General features: G+C 30.8%; 1 protein-coding gene and 1 pseudogene across 1 annotated transcript; both read left to right on the top strand.

The window, feature by feature from the left end:
- The first annotated feature begins 739 nt into the window (after positions 1-739).
- On the top strand, positions 740-1,340 carry LOC112692973 (annotated as a pseudogene).
- An 11,176-nt stretch (positions 1,341-12,516) lies between these two features.
- Positions 12,517-15,577, top strand: LOC112692964 (tigger transposable element-derived protein 6-like). The gene is made up of 2 exons (XM_025567810.1): positions 12,517-13,971; positions 15,401-15,577. Exons 1-2 carry the CDS (start codon positions 12,517-12,519, stop codon positions 15,575-15,577), a joined length of 1,632 nt encoding a protein of 543 aa, XP_025423595.1.
- The last annotated feature ends 3,042 nt before the right edge of the window (positions 15,578-18,619 follow it).

The following is an 18,619-nucleotide window of genomic DNA, read 5'->3' as shown; positions in this document are numbered from 1 at the left end:
ATTATATAAGCAATAAATATTAATTACCAGTTTTTAAATATTCAGAATTTTGTTTTTTTTTCTTTTCTTTTCTTTTCTGTGTTTTCTCGTGCGGCTTTTCGTTGTTCCTTTTCAGATAATTTCATGTCTCTACCAAGCATGCATCCAACACGTCCTCTTTGTCTTTGCAATAATAGGAATTTTTTTTCTTCATCAATTTTTATTAAATTCATTACATTTGAATGGACGATGTCAAACAAATAGTCTAAGGTTTCTTCAAATTGCTTTTCTCTTACTCGATATATGAGTATATTTCCATTTTTTGTTTGATTTTTTTTTAAATTTTGTATCTCAGTCTTCGTTCGCACTGTGCACGAAGCACACCTCTTCATGTTAGCTCCGCGGAATCGCTGCTGTTTCTACTTTTTTGTTAACCGATAAAGTTAAAATTTACATCAAATAATAGCTAACGCTGAATGCAATCAATTGTCAATAATTGAATCAGCTTTTATCCTTATTGTTTCCGTCGTACTTAAAAATGTAGTTTTTCTAATATTTGACAAGTGCAATTATTTAGTTATCGTTGTGCCGCACAGGCAGAACGTTATCGCGTTTACTGGTCAACGGCTCGTGACCTTCGCTCATTAATTATGCCCCCCAAAACAAACATTAACTATTTATAAAATGTGAAAAATAACAAACGTGATAAAAATCCAATACTATACAGCCCGCTAGTCTAACAGAAACACAAAACTCTGAAATGAACGACCCAGGCCACAGCACTTAACACAACATTACGAACAGCCCTGAAAATGAAAACTGGACTACTCAAACAGGTAAAAGAAGCCTGTCAAGCTCATCATCCGGTTCTACCACCTCCAATATCTTTTCTGCAAAAAAACCTCAACCAAAAACCAAAAAGCTCTTTTTCTCAACACGTAATCGCTATGAACCACTTACGATTGCTGAACCTACCAACTCGGTTTTTGACGCATGCGGTATCCGAAGATCCCGACATCACGGTCCGAGCTAAACCACCTCCCTCGATTTTTATGAAAGGAATAAATGACTTTCCAGGCTTCTGTATAACTTTAATTGAGTTAATAGGAGTTGATAACTTCATTTGCAAAGCCACTACAAACCGCTTAAAAATACAGACCGCCAATCTCGAATCTTATAGACTTCTAATACATTATTTAAATGAACATATCGCCAAATACCACACATACCAACTTGCTGAGGACAAACCCACGAGGATAGCTATCCGCAATATACACCCTATTATGCCAATTGAACTAATAAAATCTGAACTCGAGACGCGCCTCTTCGGAGTCAGACAAGTCACGAATGTCCTACACTAGCAAACGCACACTTACGTTGTTCTTTTTTGACTTAGAACCCACCGACCACTCTAATTAAATCTAGCAATTATCTTCCCTTCTGCAAACAAAAATTAAGGCTGAAGAACCATACAAGCCTAAGTTAATAAGCCAATGTCAAAATTGCTAAGATTACGGCCACACCCGAGCGTATTGTGGTTATTCTTCACGCTGCATCAGATGCAGCGTGCATCATCCATCGTCCGAATGCACTAAGTCGCCCGATTCCCCAGCCAAATGTGTACTATGCTCCGGAGATCATCCAGCCAACTACCGTGGTTGCAGCGTCTACAAAGTACTCCAGTGCCGAAAAACGCCGACCACTAAAAGTAATTTCTTACATGATGCTATCAAACCAAATTTTAAACCTTATAATGTAAAAAAAGCTATCCACATGCTAACCTTTCAAAAAAAATGAATCTAATTTCATAAAAACTTATGCACAGGCCACAGATAGTCAACCAACTCAACCTTCTCCTCCCTCTGACTTAACTCAACTCATGTCCTCCTTTGTAGGTGAACTAAAATCTCTTATCAATCCATTAATTGCTCTCCTGACACAAGTTATCACTTCACTCCTAAACAAAAACAATGAATAACTCCTACATTAATAACTCATTATTATGTTACTGTTTAATGCTAACGGCCTAAAAAATCATGTTAATGAGCTCAAGACAGTACTCTTTGACAAGCGTATAGATATCGCTTTAATCTCAGAAACTCATTTTACCAAATATTCTCATATTTCTATCCCAGGTTACCTACTTAAATCTAACCACCCTGATGGCAACACACATGGTGGAGCAGCTATACTTATTAAAACTAACTTAAAATTCCATCCTCTCACTAAAATCACATCCAATCCTGTGCCATCTCAATCACATTTAATAACATTCCTATTGTTATTGCAGAAGTCTATAGTCCTCCTAAGCACCGTATAACAGACACTAACCTCACCAAATATTTTGAAACATTTTCTAATAACTTTATAGCGATTGGTGACTTAAATGCTAAGCACCAAAGCTGGAGTTGCCGAGTTACAAATCCACGCGGCAACCTACTTCAAAACTTTACCAATATTAAAAATTTCCAATTATTTGCATCACCTGATCTTACATACTGGCCAATATCGCTTAAGAAAAAACCTGATATATTGGACATATTTGTCTCAAAAACTCCGAGTAATTTATACGGTTCTGTAAACAACATTTTAGACTTAAACTCGGATCACTCATCTGTGATACTAAATTTCGATGCGATTTCTCAAAAAAATTCAGTTAGTCACTCTTTTTTCTCACCATCGACCAATCGTTATATATTCCATAACATAATTGCCCAAAAAGTTAATCTTTTAGTTAAAAAAAGTTAAATAAAGTTAAAAACTGAGCACGATATTGACGAAGCAATCAATAACTTATCCAAACTTATCAATAAAACAGCCTCCTTATCCAATATCTTAACTTCCTCCAAGCACTCAACGCAGAAGCTGACTCCCCTACCTGAACAGATACGTTCAATAATTGTGGAAAAACGTAAAGACAGAGCAGTTTATCAACGCACGCGACTACCGTCACACAAAACCGTTTATAATAAATTAGCCAACTCCCTAAAAAAAACCCTAGCTAAAAATAAAGCGGAGACACTCGAACAAAAACTAACCAATCTTTCATATTCTGACAGTAGTTTATGGAAATAAACCAAAAATTTACTTAGTCTTAAAATTTCTTCTACCCCTTTAAATAAACCTGATCATACACTTGCTTCTTCTGAAACCGATAAAGCTGAAGTTCTTAAAGCACACCTTCAGGAAACCTTCCAACCACATCATAAAATATTCATACCTTAATGTATCGACTCGGTAAAGGCTGGTTTAGAACTTCCTTCAACTTTCAATCAACTTGAAAAATATTTCACACTCAATGAAGTCAAACAGGCTATCCAAAAATACTCCTTAAAAAAATCACCGGGCTACGACCTATTAACGGCAGAAGTAGCTAGATGCCTCCCCAAAAAAGCAATATTATTGGTAACATACATATTTAATGCAAGCCTAAGACTCTCCTACTTTTCAATCCTCTGGAAATTCTCAAAAATTGTATTATTTACTAAACTTAATAAGCCCTTGGACGACCCATCCTCATATAGGCCAATAAGTCTCTTGCCCTTCTTATTAAACATTTTTCAAAGACTTATCCTCAAATAAATGACTCCATATATTGTCAGAAACAATATTCTGTCGAACACCCAATAAAGATTCAGATCCTCACATAGTAACATTCACCAAGCCCATAGAATTGTCGATGAAATATCGCTCTCGTTGGAAATAAAACTTTACTGAACCAGCGTTTTCCTTGATGTATCCCAAGTGTTTGACAGAGTTTGGCATGACGGGTTACTATTCAAACCCAAAAGTTTTCTTCCCTACCTATTCTTTCTCCTAATTAAATCTTAGTTAACTGATCGACACTTTCAAGTACATTATTGCTCTGCATACTCAGAAATAACCAAAATCAATGCTGGCGTTCCACAAGGAGTCATCCTATCTCCAACTCGATTCAACGTCTATGTCGCCGATCAGCCCGCCACGCCTCAAACCATGGTGGCTGATTATGCTGACGATAAAGTCATTTTGTCAATTAGTGAAAATCCGGTAACCACCTCATCAAACCTTTAATGTCACCTCAACCTAATGACTAACTGGTACGACAAATGGTGTATCAAAATAAACCAAAACAAATCAAGTCACACTACATTTACTCTCAAGAAAGACATATATCCAACTATTACATTAAAAAACATCCCAATTTCCCCATCGGACACAATAAAATACCTGGGATTCAATCTTGACAAACGACTAACATGGAAAAATCATATACGAACCAAAAGACTAACACTCAACATCCGTATGCGCATCCTCAGTCTTCTAATATCGAGAAATAATAATACTAATCTGAAAGTTAAACTTCTAATTTACAAAACCCTTCTGAAACCTATTTGGACTTATGGCATACAGCTCTGGGGCTCAGCAAAAAAGTCTAATACCAATAAAATCCAAGTATTCCAAAACCTAGCACTTCGTCGACTCTCCAATGCACCTCCATACGTCTCAAACCTAACATTGCATATGATTTACACATGAAAACCATCAATGAAGCAGCTTAATCCTTTTACTTGCGTTTCCGCATTCAAACTATATCCTATCCCACGTGACCTCCTACAATTACCAATTTAATATATATATATTACATACATAATATATACAATTCAACCACAAAAAAAAAAAAAAAATTAAAAAATATATAAATAATTCATGCTAAGTGTTGTCAGTGGGTGGCTTCTTATTCAATTTCTCACGTCCTATATTCTCTTAACATATAAGCTTATTGTACATTACTTGTATAATTGTAAATAATTACTTGTATAATTATAAATGTTTATTTCTAATAAAAAATGAAAAAAAAATGTTGTAACTCTGAATATAGTTTTTTTTAAACTTTTTTGAACAATTATCACGGTCTTGAGTTGGAATCCGTGCTTTTTTCCAGTATGTTAAACATTCATTAATAGTTAGCCAAACACTTGAGTTTAAATTTAAATTAACAATTCGCATATTATAAGGTACTTGAATAGTTACGTTTTGAAAACAGTTTACTAATTATAATTTGGTTATTCATTGTACCAACGAGAATAATTTTATTTTGTAGGGTTTTAAATAGTACTACTAAACATTTAACACTATGTTCGTGATAAAATCGAATCATAATGATGAAATACAATAATCGAGTGTTCAATTTACTAATATCTGAAAACTAATTTGAATCTGCGATACAGGGGTGGATCCAGTGACGGTGCTAGAGTTTGCGAGGCCCTGGGCAAAATAAATGTTGGGTCTTATAATTTAAATTAAAAAAACATTTTAAGTTCATTAAGTTCAGTTAAATCAGAACTACAGGGCCTTAATTATATATTATAATATTTCTTATCAAAATTAATAACATAATGACAAAATGGTATCAAACATGAACATAGCATGTTTGTGTCATAAGCAGGTAAATTAAATGATAAACAGCTATATAAAATTAATTTATCCTTAGACTCAAATTTAAAAATGATATATGAACTAGAATCGAATGTTGCTGTTTCATTAAATGAAAATGTAAAAAAATGTAAGAAAACAAATAATAGATGACTTGAACGAAAAATACGGGTCTTGTTATATCCATATTGATTCACAGTTTGACCATGTATATGGAAAATAAGACAAATAATATTATGCTACAAAAATAATATTTTTATAACAATTTTATATTTTATTTTATGACTATATTAAATTGAAAACAACATTATTATTATTATTATTTTGAAAACAATATTTTTATGACATTTTTATATATTATATTTTTATATTTTATGATTATGACTATTATTTAAAAAATATAATTTATATTATTATTAATTTTTTGTATGTTCATGTTGATACCATTTTGTCATTATGTTATTAATCTTGATAAGAAATATTATATTATAATTGATAAGGAATTTGCTCGTGGGCTGTCTCTAGACGCTCAGGAACGTTCAAACACAGGAATGCACCTTATGCATTCTGTGCATGCGCGTAATTTATTCACCACTATCTTAATGTTAGGCTGTTATTAATATATTATATAAAATCACTATAATACGATAATAATATTATTATAATAATATGAGTTGAATCAAACTATTTAAAATTTGTATTTACTACTTACGTATTTTACATTTTTTTTTGTGCTTCGACCATTTCAGTAAATAAATTATTATACATACCAGATACATTTGAAAAAAAAAATCAAAACAGCAATAACTGTCTAATATGTTGAGATGGTTTTTAATAATGTTTATTTATATCTAAATTTACCCAATTACCTATTTGAACGTTTCATAAACCAGACTTTATCAAAATTTATTACACAAAGGCTATTCACTAAATGTTTTATTAAGTATTAACAATACAATTCACAAACATCTTAAACATAAAAATTCAATATTATCTAATATCTATATAAATGACATTATCTTAATAGTAAGTACAAGTATGAATTATTAAAACCAACTAGTGTAGTGTGCCGAGTTGTGAGTTCGACACGGTTACGCAATATTAGGATGTAAGGATTTTAGAGTTAAATTAATAACTTTGAGAGAGTACAAGAATACTTATTACGGTATTACTGATATTTTATTTAACACTTTATAAATTAACATAAACATAGACAAAGTAAATGATAGTAACAAATATAAGCAGAGCGTATATACTGGATGGTTGGATATATTTAGTTGCCAATGCTGTTTTGCAATTTTTTCTTATTCGAGATTTTGCTATTCGCACGTGATTCATATTACTTATATTAATTTGTTTATGGTTATAATTGTAAATTGTAAAATCATAGTAACTATAAAATACGTATGAAAAAATATAAAGTATACATAGTACATTACACTAGAGTTGAAACTAAACATCTCAATAATATACTACTACAAAAAAAAAAAAAATTATTATTATAAATAATATAAATAATATAATTATTATAAAAAATATATTATTTACTTAGGAAGTACCTATGTAGTTAAATTTTGAATAGTTTGATTCATAACTCATATTATTATAATAATAATACTATCGTATTATAGTGATTCGATATGATATATTGATAACAACCCATAGAATAACTCTATAACTACTGGGTACCAAGAAGTTTTTATTTGTGGATCATTTTTTAGATAGTATGTTGTACCATAATACAGGCCCATTTGCAGGGTTTCAGAATGGGAAGTGTTTAAAAAAAAAAAAAAAATGTATAAAATAGATTCATCGATGGTTAAATAGTATTATACAGGTATTTATATACATTTTTTAAATATACTAAAAACGTTTATATCGATATTATATTATAAAATGCAAATAATTGTTGTAGTAAATTTATAAATACAATTGTAATATATTTATAAAAACACAATTTATATTTTTTTTGTTATGATGGGAGGTTGGGGATTGACCCATAGTCATACCACAGTATAAGACTTATAAGCTGCCCAAATCTCAAACTCTTATTGCACCCAATACCTTGAAAAATAATACTACTATTAGTAACATTTAAAAATGCGCAATAGCTTATAAAGAATATTGCTACCGTTTCATGATGGAATAAAATGTTACTAACTTCCTACTGTACCTCAAATAAAATGGCTGACTGATTTCTTTATTGTCCTATGCTGCCCATGTAATTTGTTATCAGTGTCCATTCTATTTTATTCTGGTAACAGCTTAACATTATGATAGTAGTGAATAAATCATGCGCATGCGCAGAATGCTTAAGGTGCATTCCTGTGTTTAGACGTTCCTAGACGCTCGTAGTACCCAAAGATATCTATATTATACTAGATAACGAACTACCGATGTTTTCCATTGAGATAAGTGAAGCCCGGGGACGCAAGATTATCATACGTCCGCCATGTTTTCGGTTGGCGAAACAATATTACTTTATACTATATAAAATAGTTGAACACACTAAATTATTAAATTAAACATTTTTCATTACGTTTAATCAAAATTAAATTTCATTACAGAATTGAGAATATTAATTTAAAATTGCACTATTAATTATTTATATAATATATATTGATTATATTATACTCGTAATCAATGAGTATACAATAAATAAAATGATTTATTTAAATACACAAAACCAAATCACTATACTTATTATATTTAGTTTTAACTATTATATATATATATATATGTATTAATTAAAATATATAAAATAAATGTTTATGTACTGATATACTGTAGTAGGGTTTGTTTTCCAAGTTTGGTTACTAAACTTAGCACAATTGATTGAAAAGCCTGAATTGGCCTAAGGTTCGAGGGATTTGCTGGACCCCAGATTGCTATTCCATAAGACCAGACTGGTCTTATGATTGACTTATATATAATAAGTTTGTTTTGGAGTGTTATTTTGGAGTTTAGGAGTGGTCGGAGGAGGTGAAGTCTGTTGTTTGATGATTTTCTTTTTTTTTTTTGATGGGGCCCCAAGTTAGTCTTTTATCAAGCGTTATGCCTAAGTACTTGATTTTGGTTTGGACAGGGATTGGGGCGTTGTTCATAATTAATTGAAGGCACTCACAGGGGGATTTTTTTAATGTGAAAGTAACTTATACAGACTTTTCCGTATTAATTTTTATTTTCCATTTTTTAGCCCATTCTTCAATTTTATTAGCATGATCCTGGAGTTCAGCTGAAGCTAAGATAGGATTTGGACTGGAGGAAGGAATAGCTATGTCATCAGCGTATGTTGCTAGACGGGTGTTACTAGATTGAGGGATGTCTGCTGTGAATACATTATATAGATCAGAGGATAGATCACTACCCTGTGGAACTTTAGCATACATTGGGTGAGTAGATGAAATATCGTTCCTCTGTCGTACGACCAACGAACGATTTTGTAGGTAAGATTTGATAATAAGATAGTAGGGAGCTGGCATGAAAAGTTTTAATTTGTATAGTAAGCCATCGTGCCAGACTTTATCGAATGCTTGAGCAATATCTAAAAAAAATCCGGAACAGTATTCTTTATTTTCGAGAGCAGTTGAGATTTCATCAGTAAGACGATGAACTTGATGGATTGTTGAGTGCCTGTTTCGAAAACCAAACTGATTATTCGGTATGATATGGTTGTTTTGAAGGATGGGACGTAATCTTTTCAGGAGGGCTTTTTCGAAAAGTTTACCAAGGACTGGAAGTAAGCTTATGGGACGGTATGACGAAGATAAGTGTTTAGGATTATTTGGTTTGTGTACAAGTATAATGACTGCTAATTTCCAGATTTTAGAGGAGTGGGAAAATCTTAGCATAGAATTATATAAGTGGGTGAGCAATGATAATATTCGAGAGACAGATTTTTCAGAATTTTGTTTGTAATGAGGTCATTTCCAGGTGCCTTGCCGGAAGGTAATTTTTTAATTATTTACTGAATTTCACCAGGAAAGATGGGTTTTGCAGGTAACGACATAGGTAGCGAAGCTGATAGAAATTGTTGAATTTCAATAATTGTGTCGTTTTCGGGATCGGTGCACGAATGAGGCTGGAATGTTTCAGCTAATTGAGAATATACAGATACAGAGAATGTACAGAATATACGTTGCAATTAAAAATGTAAAAGTTGAGGTGTTTTTAAATCATATTATCTATACTTCATACGTACCGAAAAAAGTGAATTGAGAAATTACTTTTAAAGCGAATTGAACAACCGTATGCAACACAAAAAACAGGCATATTTAATAAATATTAGTTACTAAATAGTGTATGATTAATATTGTGATGTATGGGGAATAGTGTTGATGCAATATTTTGCCAACCCAAAATATGGCGGACAAATGATAACATAATCAATGCGTGCTTCAAGTGATATCGGAAGTTCGTCATCTAGTATAATATAGATATCTGTGGTGGTACCGAACGATTTTTACGTTGGTCATTATCAGTTATCACGTTTCGGAAACACCGACAAACACAAAACTTGGTTACGAATATTTAACATCATGATAGTAGTATATAACTATATCAGTATATCACCAAATAATAAATATAAGTGATAATATAGTACCAGCATAAGTTTGGTATAAGAAATAATAGTTTAAGATTTCCCTATTTACCCTTGAATTAATTACGTCAAAAACTAAAGTCTGCTACAGTGAACGGGGGGGGGGGGGAGGATCACCTCAGTCGCCCCCCTCTAGATCCTCCCCTTCTGCGATATAGTATGTATTTATAAGATATCAAAATAATTTATAATAATAATTATTATTATTATTATAATAATAAATAAAAAATAATGTGATAGTTTATCGTTATCCAAAAAAATGGGTTACTAAAAAATAACAGTAAAACAGTAAAACAACCCTCAATTACAATATTTCAACCTTGATTCAGCACCTTAAGGGGTTGATTCACATCTTCAAAATTATATCGAAATTACTTTCTCATGTAACTTAACAAATCTATGGGGAACAAATTAAAAAAAATTAAGTTAAAAAAATAAGGACCATCCTAATATATATATTTATAATATGTATACTAAACCTGATTCATAAGCATGAGCACAGCCAATTCCATGTATAGGAAAACATAGGAAATTAAACTATGGCATTTTTCAAATTCTTCGTTTTAGATTGAAAAAGAGGGTTTTAAAATCACCTGTAATTCATAATCGCAACTAAAATAAAATAAAAAAAAAATTGAAATCAACATATTTAACTGAATCTCGATTCCTGAGATTCCTTTCAAATTATGTTTACTTATACAAAACACAATTCTTTTATTTTGTTTTATAACGTTGAAGATACCCATGAATCGGAATCGAGTTATATAGTAGGCATTATACAGAATGTATGTTGTAGGTAATAACTTGTTACTTGTCAGTCGTCTACCTAACGGTCAATATCTAGTTTTCTTCCGTTTCTAAGTCATCTCAGATGTATATTAGAATAATAATAATAATAATAATAATAATAATTATTATTACAATCAAATATAATATAATGTATTATAATAATGAATATTGACATTTAAAAGTTAGGTTATGAAAAATAATGTTTAGAAACATAAAATGGAATAAAAACTGATTATAAACTGTCAGTTATATTATTGTAAATTTGGGTCTTCTTGAAAATTAAAATACTGGATATAACCAGTGAGAGGGAGATAGTTCGAAAGAACTTCAAGTTCATTTTGAGAGGATTCTCAATGTTTACATATATTATGTATTATATTATATTTAGAGGGCCGGATACAGGGGTGTTGAAATTTGGGGAAAGAAATAAAATTACTTAATTTTTTCGGTAGGTAACACACTTTTTTTTATTATTTTGTTGAAAATAGATATTAGTTTACGTTCATTTTTCTAATACATATATATTACAATAAGCTATTGATTTAGAAGACAGTTCTTCATTTAACAATAAATTTGGTATTTTTGATAGATTACACCTTTTATTTGTGGTAACTATATTTGAAATAGTCTTACGCTTGGGCTTATGTTTCCAGACTTCCCATTCATCTGGCTTTGTATACTTATAATAATTCTATTATTCTAGTATTTGAAGAACGAACGAACAATGTATTTATTGGTATTAAAATATTATACTTGCAGTTTTTATTATATTTATTTGTTATCATTATTGCCTTAAATTAAATATGAATTTAACGAACTATAACAGTATAGCCGTAGTATGGTATTAATTTTAAAATCCCTAAGTTTTTAAATCAATTAAAATGTTACTTACGCTGAACCTCACCACTCACCAGTCATATAATAATAATAATAATATAAACGTAAACTTTTCCATAATTTTTTCTATTATTTAACCTTCAATAAACAATGAATTCGAGGAAATTATTAATAAATCATCATATTTATTTTGCATGCCAAAAGTTTTGAAAATTGAATAATTCACGAGTTTCGAAAATAAACACAGATTTTAATTTCCGATATTATTCCATGAGATTAATGAAACAATACTGCGGATTTCTTTTGTGGGGAAATTTATTAATACTGAAAAACTTTACATCAAAAAGACATAATTATGCGGAAATAAATACAGCAGTGTATAATCACAGATTACATTAATACGATTTATAATACCAATTGATTGGACTCATAGTCTATTAGGAAATATACTATTGGCAAAAACAAAGATACAGTGAAACCTCTCTTAACGGACACCTCTAATTAGCGGACACCTCTAATTAGCGGACACCTCTCAATAACGGACAAAATTTCCGGTCCCGGCATTGTCCCGTTGAAAATAATAGATAATGCTCCTCTAAATAGCGGACACCTCTGAATAACGGACGCGGACAGGTTAGGTAGTCCGAAGTGTTTAAATATATCTAAATAACGGACAGCTGTCCAAGAAATACAAACTTATTGTGTAGATATACAATACAATATGTAATATACAATATATTTTACCGATAAAGACATTTATCTAAATCGTAATTTAATGAATACGATAAGGTATGAAAAATTACAAAATTAAATAAGAACCTATACGAACGATAGTGATGTTATGACTTAGGTATCAGTACCTATCGATAGCATTGTCCGTTAGTATCGTATTTACCATGGCTCCGGTACGGTCGCGTTTGACGATGAAAAATAAAATCGACATAATAAAATATTATGATGCAAAAAAACAAAGTGTTCGTGAATTAGCGACTCAATTTAAAGTTGGTAAAACTCAAATTGGAACCATACTCAAGTCCCGGGTAGATCTATTGCGTAAATGGTGTGATGAAAACGTGAATGGAGAGACAAAAAAGAATTTTATTGAAGGTAAGGGCTTTGAAATAGACCATGTGTGTTATGAATGGTTCTGCCGCGTCCGTGCTAAAAATTTGCCTATCTCTGGTCCTCTCATACAGCAAAAAGCTATAGAAATTGCTAAAACTTTGGGTAGAACTAATTTTAAAGCGTCTAATGGATGGCTCGAAAAATTTCGCAAACGTCACAATATTGCTTATAAAGCTATCTGTGGAGAAAGTAGTTCCGTTGACCATGATATTGTGGACGACTGGAATAATAAATTAGTCGAAATATGTGAAGGATTTGTTCCAAAAAATATTTTTAATTTAGATGAAACTGGCTTATTTTTTCGTGCTTTACCCAATAAAACAATGTGTCTCGAAGGTGAGAACTGCAGTGGTGGAAAAATAAGTAAAGAACGAATTACAGTTATGTTGTGTGTTAATATGAAAGGCGATTTTGAAACACCTTTGGTGATTGGAAAGGCGTTAAAACCCCGGTGTTTTAAGAACATAATCGTCAACGATCTTGGAGTAACGTGGAAGGCTAATCGTAAAGCTTGGATGACACAAGAATTAATGAAAGAATGGTTATCGAATTTCGATAGAAAAATGCAAGGCCGGAAGGTTATCCTTTTTCTTGATAGTGCGACTAGTCATCCTCATTTGAATTTACAGAATGTGAAACTCGCATTCTTTCCACCAAATGTAACTTCAACTTGCCAACCTCTTGACCTAGGCATTATAAAAAATTTCAAAACTCATTACCGCATAAATCTTTTAAAACACGTAATTTCGTTTATAGATAACAAAAATATACAAAAACCAAATGTGACAGTTCTTGAGGCAGTTATGTGGACTACAGCAGCTTTAAAAAAAATAAACAAGGAAACGGTCACTAAATGTTTCATAAAAGCCGGGTTTCCGGGGTCAGATAATATTGGTAAATTAACACAAGTAGAGGATCTGAGTAATGAGATAACGAAACTAGTTTCAACAATATATCCAACAAATGCACAGGACTATTCGTCAATAGATGAATGCTTACAAACCGAAGACTTATCATTGAACATTGAAGACATAATCAATGATGGCATGAGTGAGGATGAAAGTCATGACGTGGAACAAGAAGAAGATAGTACAGACGGTGTAGACGAAGAAAAAATAACACTCAAAGAAGCATTACAGTTAGCGAATAAACTAAAGACGTTTTGTCTCAATAAGAGTGATGCAGTTTCATTGTCACTAGTTATTCAACTCCAGTCTAATTTTGAGGCAATTGCAATACAAGAAAAAAAACAAACTAAAATTTCAGATTTTTTTTTTTCAATAAGTAATTTTGTATAACATATTTTATTACGTCTAATTATAATAAATTATGTAATGATAAATAAATGTTTAAAAAGTCAATAAAATTTAAATTTTCAGACATAAATACATACATATTATTTTATCAATTTTTCCCAATAGCGGACACCTCTCAATAGCGGACAATTTGGTCGGTCCCGTGAGTGTCCGCTATTCAGAGGTTTTACTGTATATGAAAAAAAATAAAATCAATAGATTTTCACCTTATTGAAATACTAACTTATTAAGTTATTTTATTTGAAAAAATGATTTTAAGTGAATCCTTTGGCAGAAATTAGGCATTGATCCTGGGTGTTTTTTAATCACATAAAGCTCTGGTTAGTCCTTAACGTATTTGGCTGATGTTTTTCGCAACTAAAAATGTGCAGACCACTAATATCTATTTTTATAATTATTTTATATATTATATTGTTATGTTTTTAACTATTTTTGTGATCGTGAGGCGAACACCCTGTATACATGTCTTTTAGGTGCCTCCATGAAAGTGATCGGCTAAATTTCGGTCGGAGAAATTGATTGGCTGACTTCAGTTAAACTATACGCGGACTTAAACCGATAGGCTATACTGTGCAGCATTTTAAATCATCAGAAACGAGTAACATATATAATCTTATGAATAGATATGCAATGGACCAAAAAAGTTGTTCTTTTTGTGGTGAGTATATCACTCGAGTTATACGAATTGACATAGAGGAATTCATAAATCAAAGTCTGATGTGATTATAGAAAAGCTACTCGTTAAAGAAGACGACAAATGTATTGATTGTATAATATACAATAAAAGGAATGCTATGCACATATTATGTGCCTTTATGGTTAATTTGAAAATGTTTGTAAATCAGTAATTATTAAAAATTATAATTTATAGGTATAAAAACTATAATATAACTTATTTTGTTTAATTATTAATAATTATTATGAGTTTTAAAATATGATTAAGTCAAGACAGACACCAAGACATTAAGTCAATAACTCGTCTTATTTTGAATAATTATTAATTTGTGATTAATTTTTTATGCTGAAAACTTTAAATAAATTTTTAAGATTTTTTTTTTTTGTTATAAATCCGTAGATTTGTTTGTTGCAATTCTTCATGCTTCTCTATCGTAGCACAATTCTTTCAGGTCTGTTGAGATATTGAAGATATATTTTTATATTTAAGATATGTATATTATTAATGTAGGTAATTAAATATAAGAAGAAAACTGAATACATAAAGACTTATGTATTCAATGTTATATGATAATCGAAAGCTACTTATTATATTATATTACCTACCTATTATATTTTATGCGAAAAAGTGTTATTTTTTGAGTCATCACCACATTTGCCCCAGTCTACTAACCAGATAGATATAGTTTATGAGACTCAATTAAGACTTCAAAAAGCTAAAAATGTGATATTGTTTAATATCGTCAAACCCGCTATTAACGAACCTCAAATTGCTCTCGAAACAGCTAATGAATTAGTCTCAGCTCTAGACTTTCAAATTCCAATACTTACTGTGAGATGAATCGAAAAAGAATCGTTAAAAATTCGCCCACAACTAATCGAACCTAATGATCTTGATAGTGTTTTAAAAATTCTTAAACTTAAGTCTAAACTTCGGTCCTTAGAGAAATGGCGTAAAATATGGGTTAGTCCAGATTTGACAGTGTTCTAGGAGAATCAAATGAAGAAGTTAAGAAAAGAGCTAACCCGTTGTCGAGAACAAGGCGATTCCAATTTAGTTATAAAATACATCAAGGGAAACCCTTCAATCCGTTCAAAAAACTAATTCTGTATGCGAGTAACTATAAGTTTTGTATTATATCTTCTAGCAATACTGTATCTTCTAATGTAAATAATGTTAAAAGTAAATTTAATTCTGTTTATAAAAAATATTTATGTGGTTATTACCAAAATGTTAGGGGCATAATTACGCACTCTTCGTTGCAATATAGCTACTATGAATGGGATCACGACATTGGGCCGACAACCATTAGGCAGATAGATTATACGGCCGATGGCTGATGGGCCGAATAGTATATCGGGTTATGGCTGACGGTAGATAGGCTGACAAAATTATAATTGATTAAAACAACCAATAATAATAAACTCAATTATTAAAAAACTTATTTCATATATTACTTAAAAATATTAATTCAGGTAATTATTAAAAAAATAAGGAAAAATAAGAAAATTAATAATTTAATAAAAAAAAATTGAAAATTTTCAGAATAAAATTTAAAAATATCAATGTCTAAAATAATTAAAATTTAAAAACATATGAATTAAAAATAGGTTATAAATTTATAATTTTTTGCTATAAGCTATACCTTTTAAAAATTCATCCAAAGGCCTATTTTGTTTGTCATTTATAACTGCATCCAACCGCTTTTTGCGTAAAACATTCTTTGGATTCTGTCGAAGTTTCGGTTTGCCAGCCAAAATTAATTAAATTTGTCCTACAAATAATAAAATAAATATATATGTATGAATGTATAAATAAATAAAATATTTTTACCTAATATATGTTATTGTTCTTTTTTCAATTCTGAAATGATGCGTAGACAACTTACATGATTTGCTCAAATCAAAATGTTCCATTTTTTGTGCCAAGACTCTACCTTATTCTGAGCTCGAGGGATTCCATTTTCATTATTAAAATATATTGACCAAAACGAAGGTGGAAATAAAGGTGGTGATCGGTTTACTGTGCCGTCTCTTAATGGTCGTCGAATTTTCCCATCTATATATACTTCATTAAACCATACAGAATTTCGGTTGGTAAATCATTTTTTATTATTTTAAATACTTGTTTAAATTCTCCTGGTGGTAAAAGTGTTAGTGCTGGAATATTTCGTAGTTTTACACTAAAATCTTCATCACTGCCATACTGTATAGCAAGTCCAATAGATTGTATTTTTCTCCATACATTTTTTCCTAAATAGAAAAAATAACCTTTTTGAATACATTGAGGGAATATGTTTGATACTGCATTTATTGCTGCTTTTTTAAAATATGTAATTATACACTTTGGATTGAGTTCAAAACCATAACTGTCACATATGTCAATTAAATCTTCAAACAACTGTTCATTTCTACTCGACATCAATACATAAACAAGAGATAGAATCCTAGAAATTATACCACCAACAGGAGCGTGAATTTTATAAATTTGTAAAAATATATTTGGAACTGTCTTGAATGTCCCATCCATAATCCAAAAATTAGCTCTTATAAGTTTTTCTAGTTCAAACTTGGTTGAAAATATTAAAATCATGTCGTCTACAACTTTCGATTCTCGTAATAAAAAAGCATCACCATTCAAAGCATTTCGAAGTCTATTAGGAATGTTAATATCTTTTAATAAAGTTGGTTCAGTTGGTAACTATTTTCTTATTTGGCGTTTTATAATTTTTTTTGCAGCTTCTGTTGAAATCATATAAGGTGCAGTAATAAGTGGTATATTAATTGTTACCTCTTGTAAAATTTGTGATGGCTTATCATGGGTGGATTGTGCATTTTCTTTAAGATTTTTACGTACTTCTATTATTGTTTTTCGATGTGCTCAGGTGCATGTAATAAAGGAGTCCCGTAAATATTGTGTACGCCATTAAATACATTTGTTATAGCTTTAGCATTACAAAAATTGTCGAAAGTATCCCGTGATCTTTTTTTGTGACACCTTTTTTCACATTCCCAATAATATCGGTCATCCCGAACTTTATTTTTTATCATTACATAACCGTTTAAAATTAATTTATTTTTCACAATCTCCATTATAGAATAACAAATAAAACTTAAACTTAAAAAGAAACGTGACGCGATGTATAAGTACTTAATTGTAACTGAATGAAAACGAAAAACTATCATTTCGATGCAATAGGATATGATTATTTTTGATATTATTAGCGTAACATGTGAAACAGCTCCGTTACGCTGGCACCCGTATATTGAAAATTTGACTCGAAATTTGCGTCAACGATTGTTATATCATTTGTACAGGTTTGTAACCAAGGCTTTGCACCCGAATAATTTTTTCGGGTTTTGGGTGTTAATAACCGTTATTATTCGGGTTAATATTGATTAATACGGGTGTTAAGTAGTCAAGGAAAAATATTATTTTTCATTGGTGGAGGGTGGTTGAGGAATTGAGCTCCCCCTCCAATAATGAAATATTTATATTTTTTGTTACCTGTCTATGTAATAAAATATAAATTTCTTATACAACTGTGCAACAGTTTTTTAAATTAAACTATCCTTATGTTAATTTAAAATAATGGTGTAACTACAATTTATTTTCGGAGAAGAGGGGGTTATTTAATATGTTTATGAAGCTTATAAATTATAATATCTATTAAAATTAAAAATACTAACACTATGTCCTACTCCTAGTTAGTGCGGGCATATCGCATGCGACAAAAAACAAACTATTTTGTATTCTGCGTTTGTGGTTGTGGCATAGGCGGAAATTGGGGGAGACTTGAGGGGACTAATCCCCTCCTCAGAAATATAAAGTACAGGTCTTAGCCTCCCTAGCCCTAAGAATTGTTAAGTGACTAAAAATACA

Source organism: Sipha flava, unplaced genomic scaffold (genome assembly GCF_003268045.1).
Source record: "Sipha flava isolate LNK unplaced genomic scaffold, YSA_version1 117_pilon_pilon, whole genome shotgun sequence".
Taxonomy (NCBI): Eukaryota; Metazoa; Arthropoda; class Insecta; order Hemiptera; family Aphididae; genus Sipha; species Sipha flava.
Note: the sequence above shows the minus strand (reverse complement) of the source record. Positions and strands in the feature narration are given on the sequence as shown.

Bases quoted from the DNA above. Each gene is read 5' to 3' on its own strand.
- LOC112692964 (XM_025567810.1), top strand. From the start codon at position 12,517: ATGGCTCCGGTACGGTCGCGTTTGACGATGAAAAATAAAATCGACATA. The intron at 13,972-15,400 runs GCAATTGCAATA...CATTTGCCCCAG, and splicing joins AACTCCAGTCTAATTTTGAG to TCTACTAACCAGATAGATAT.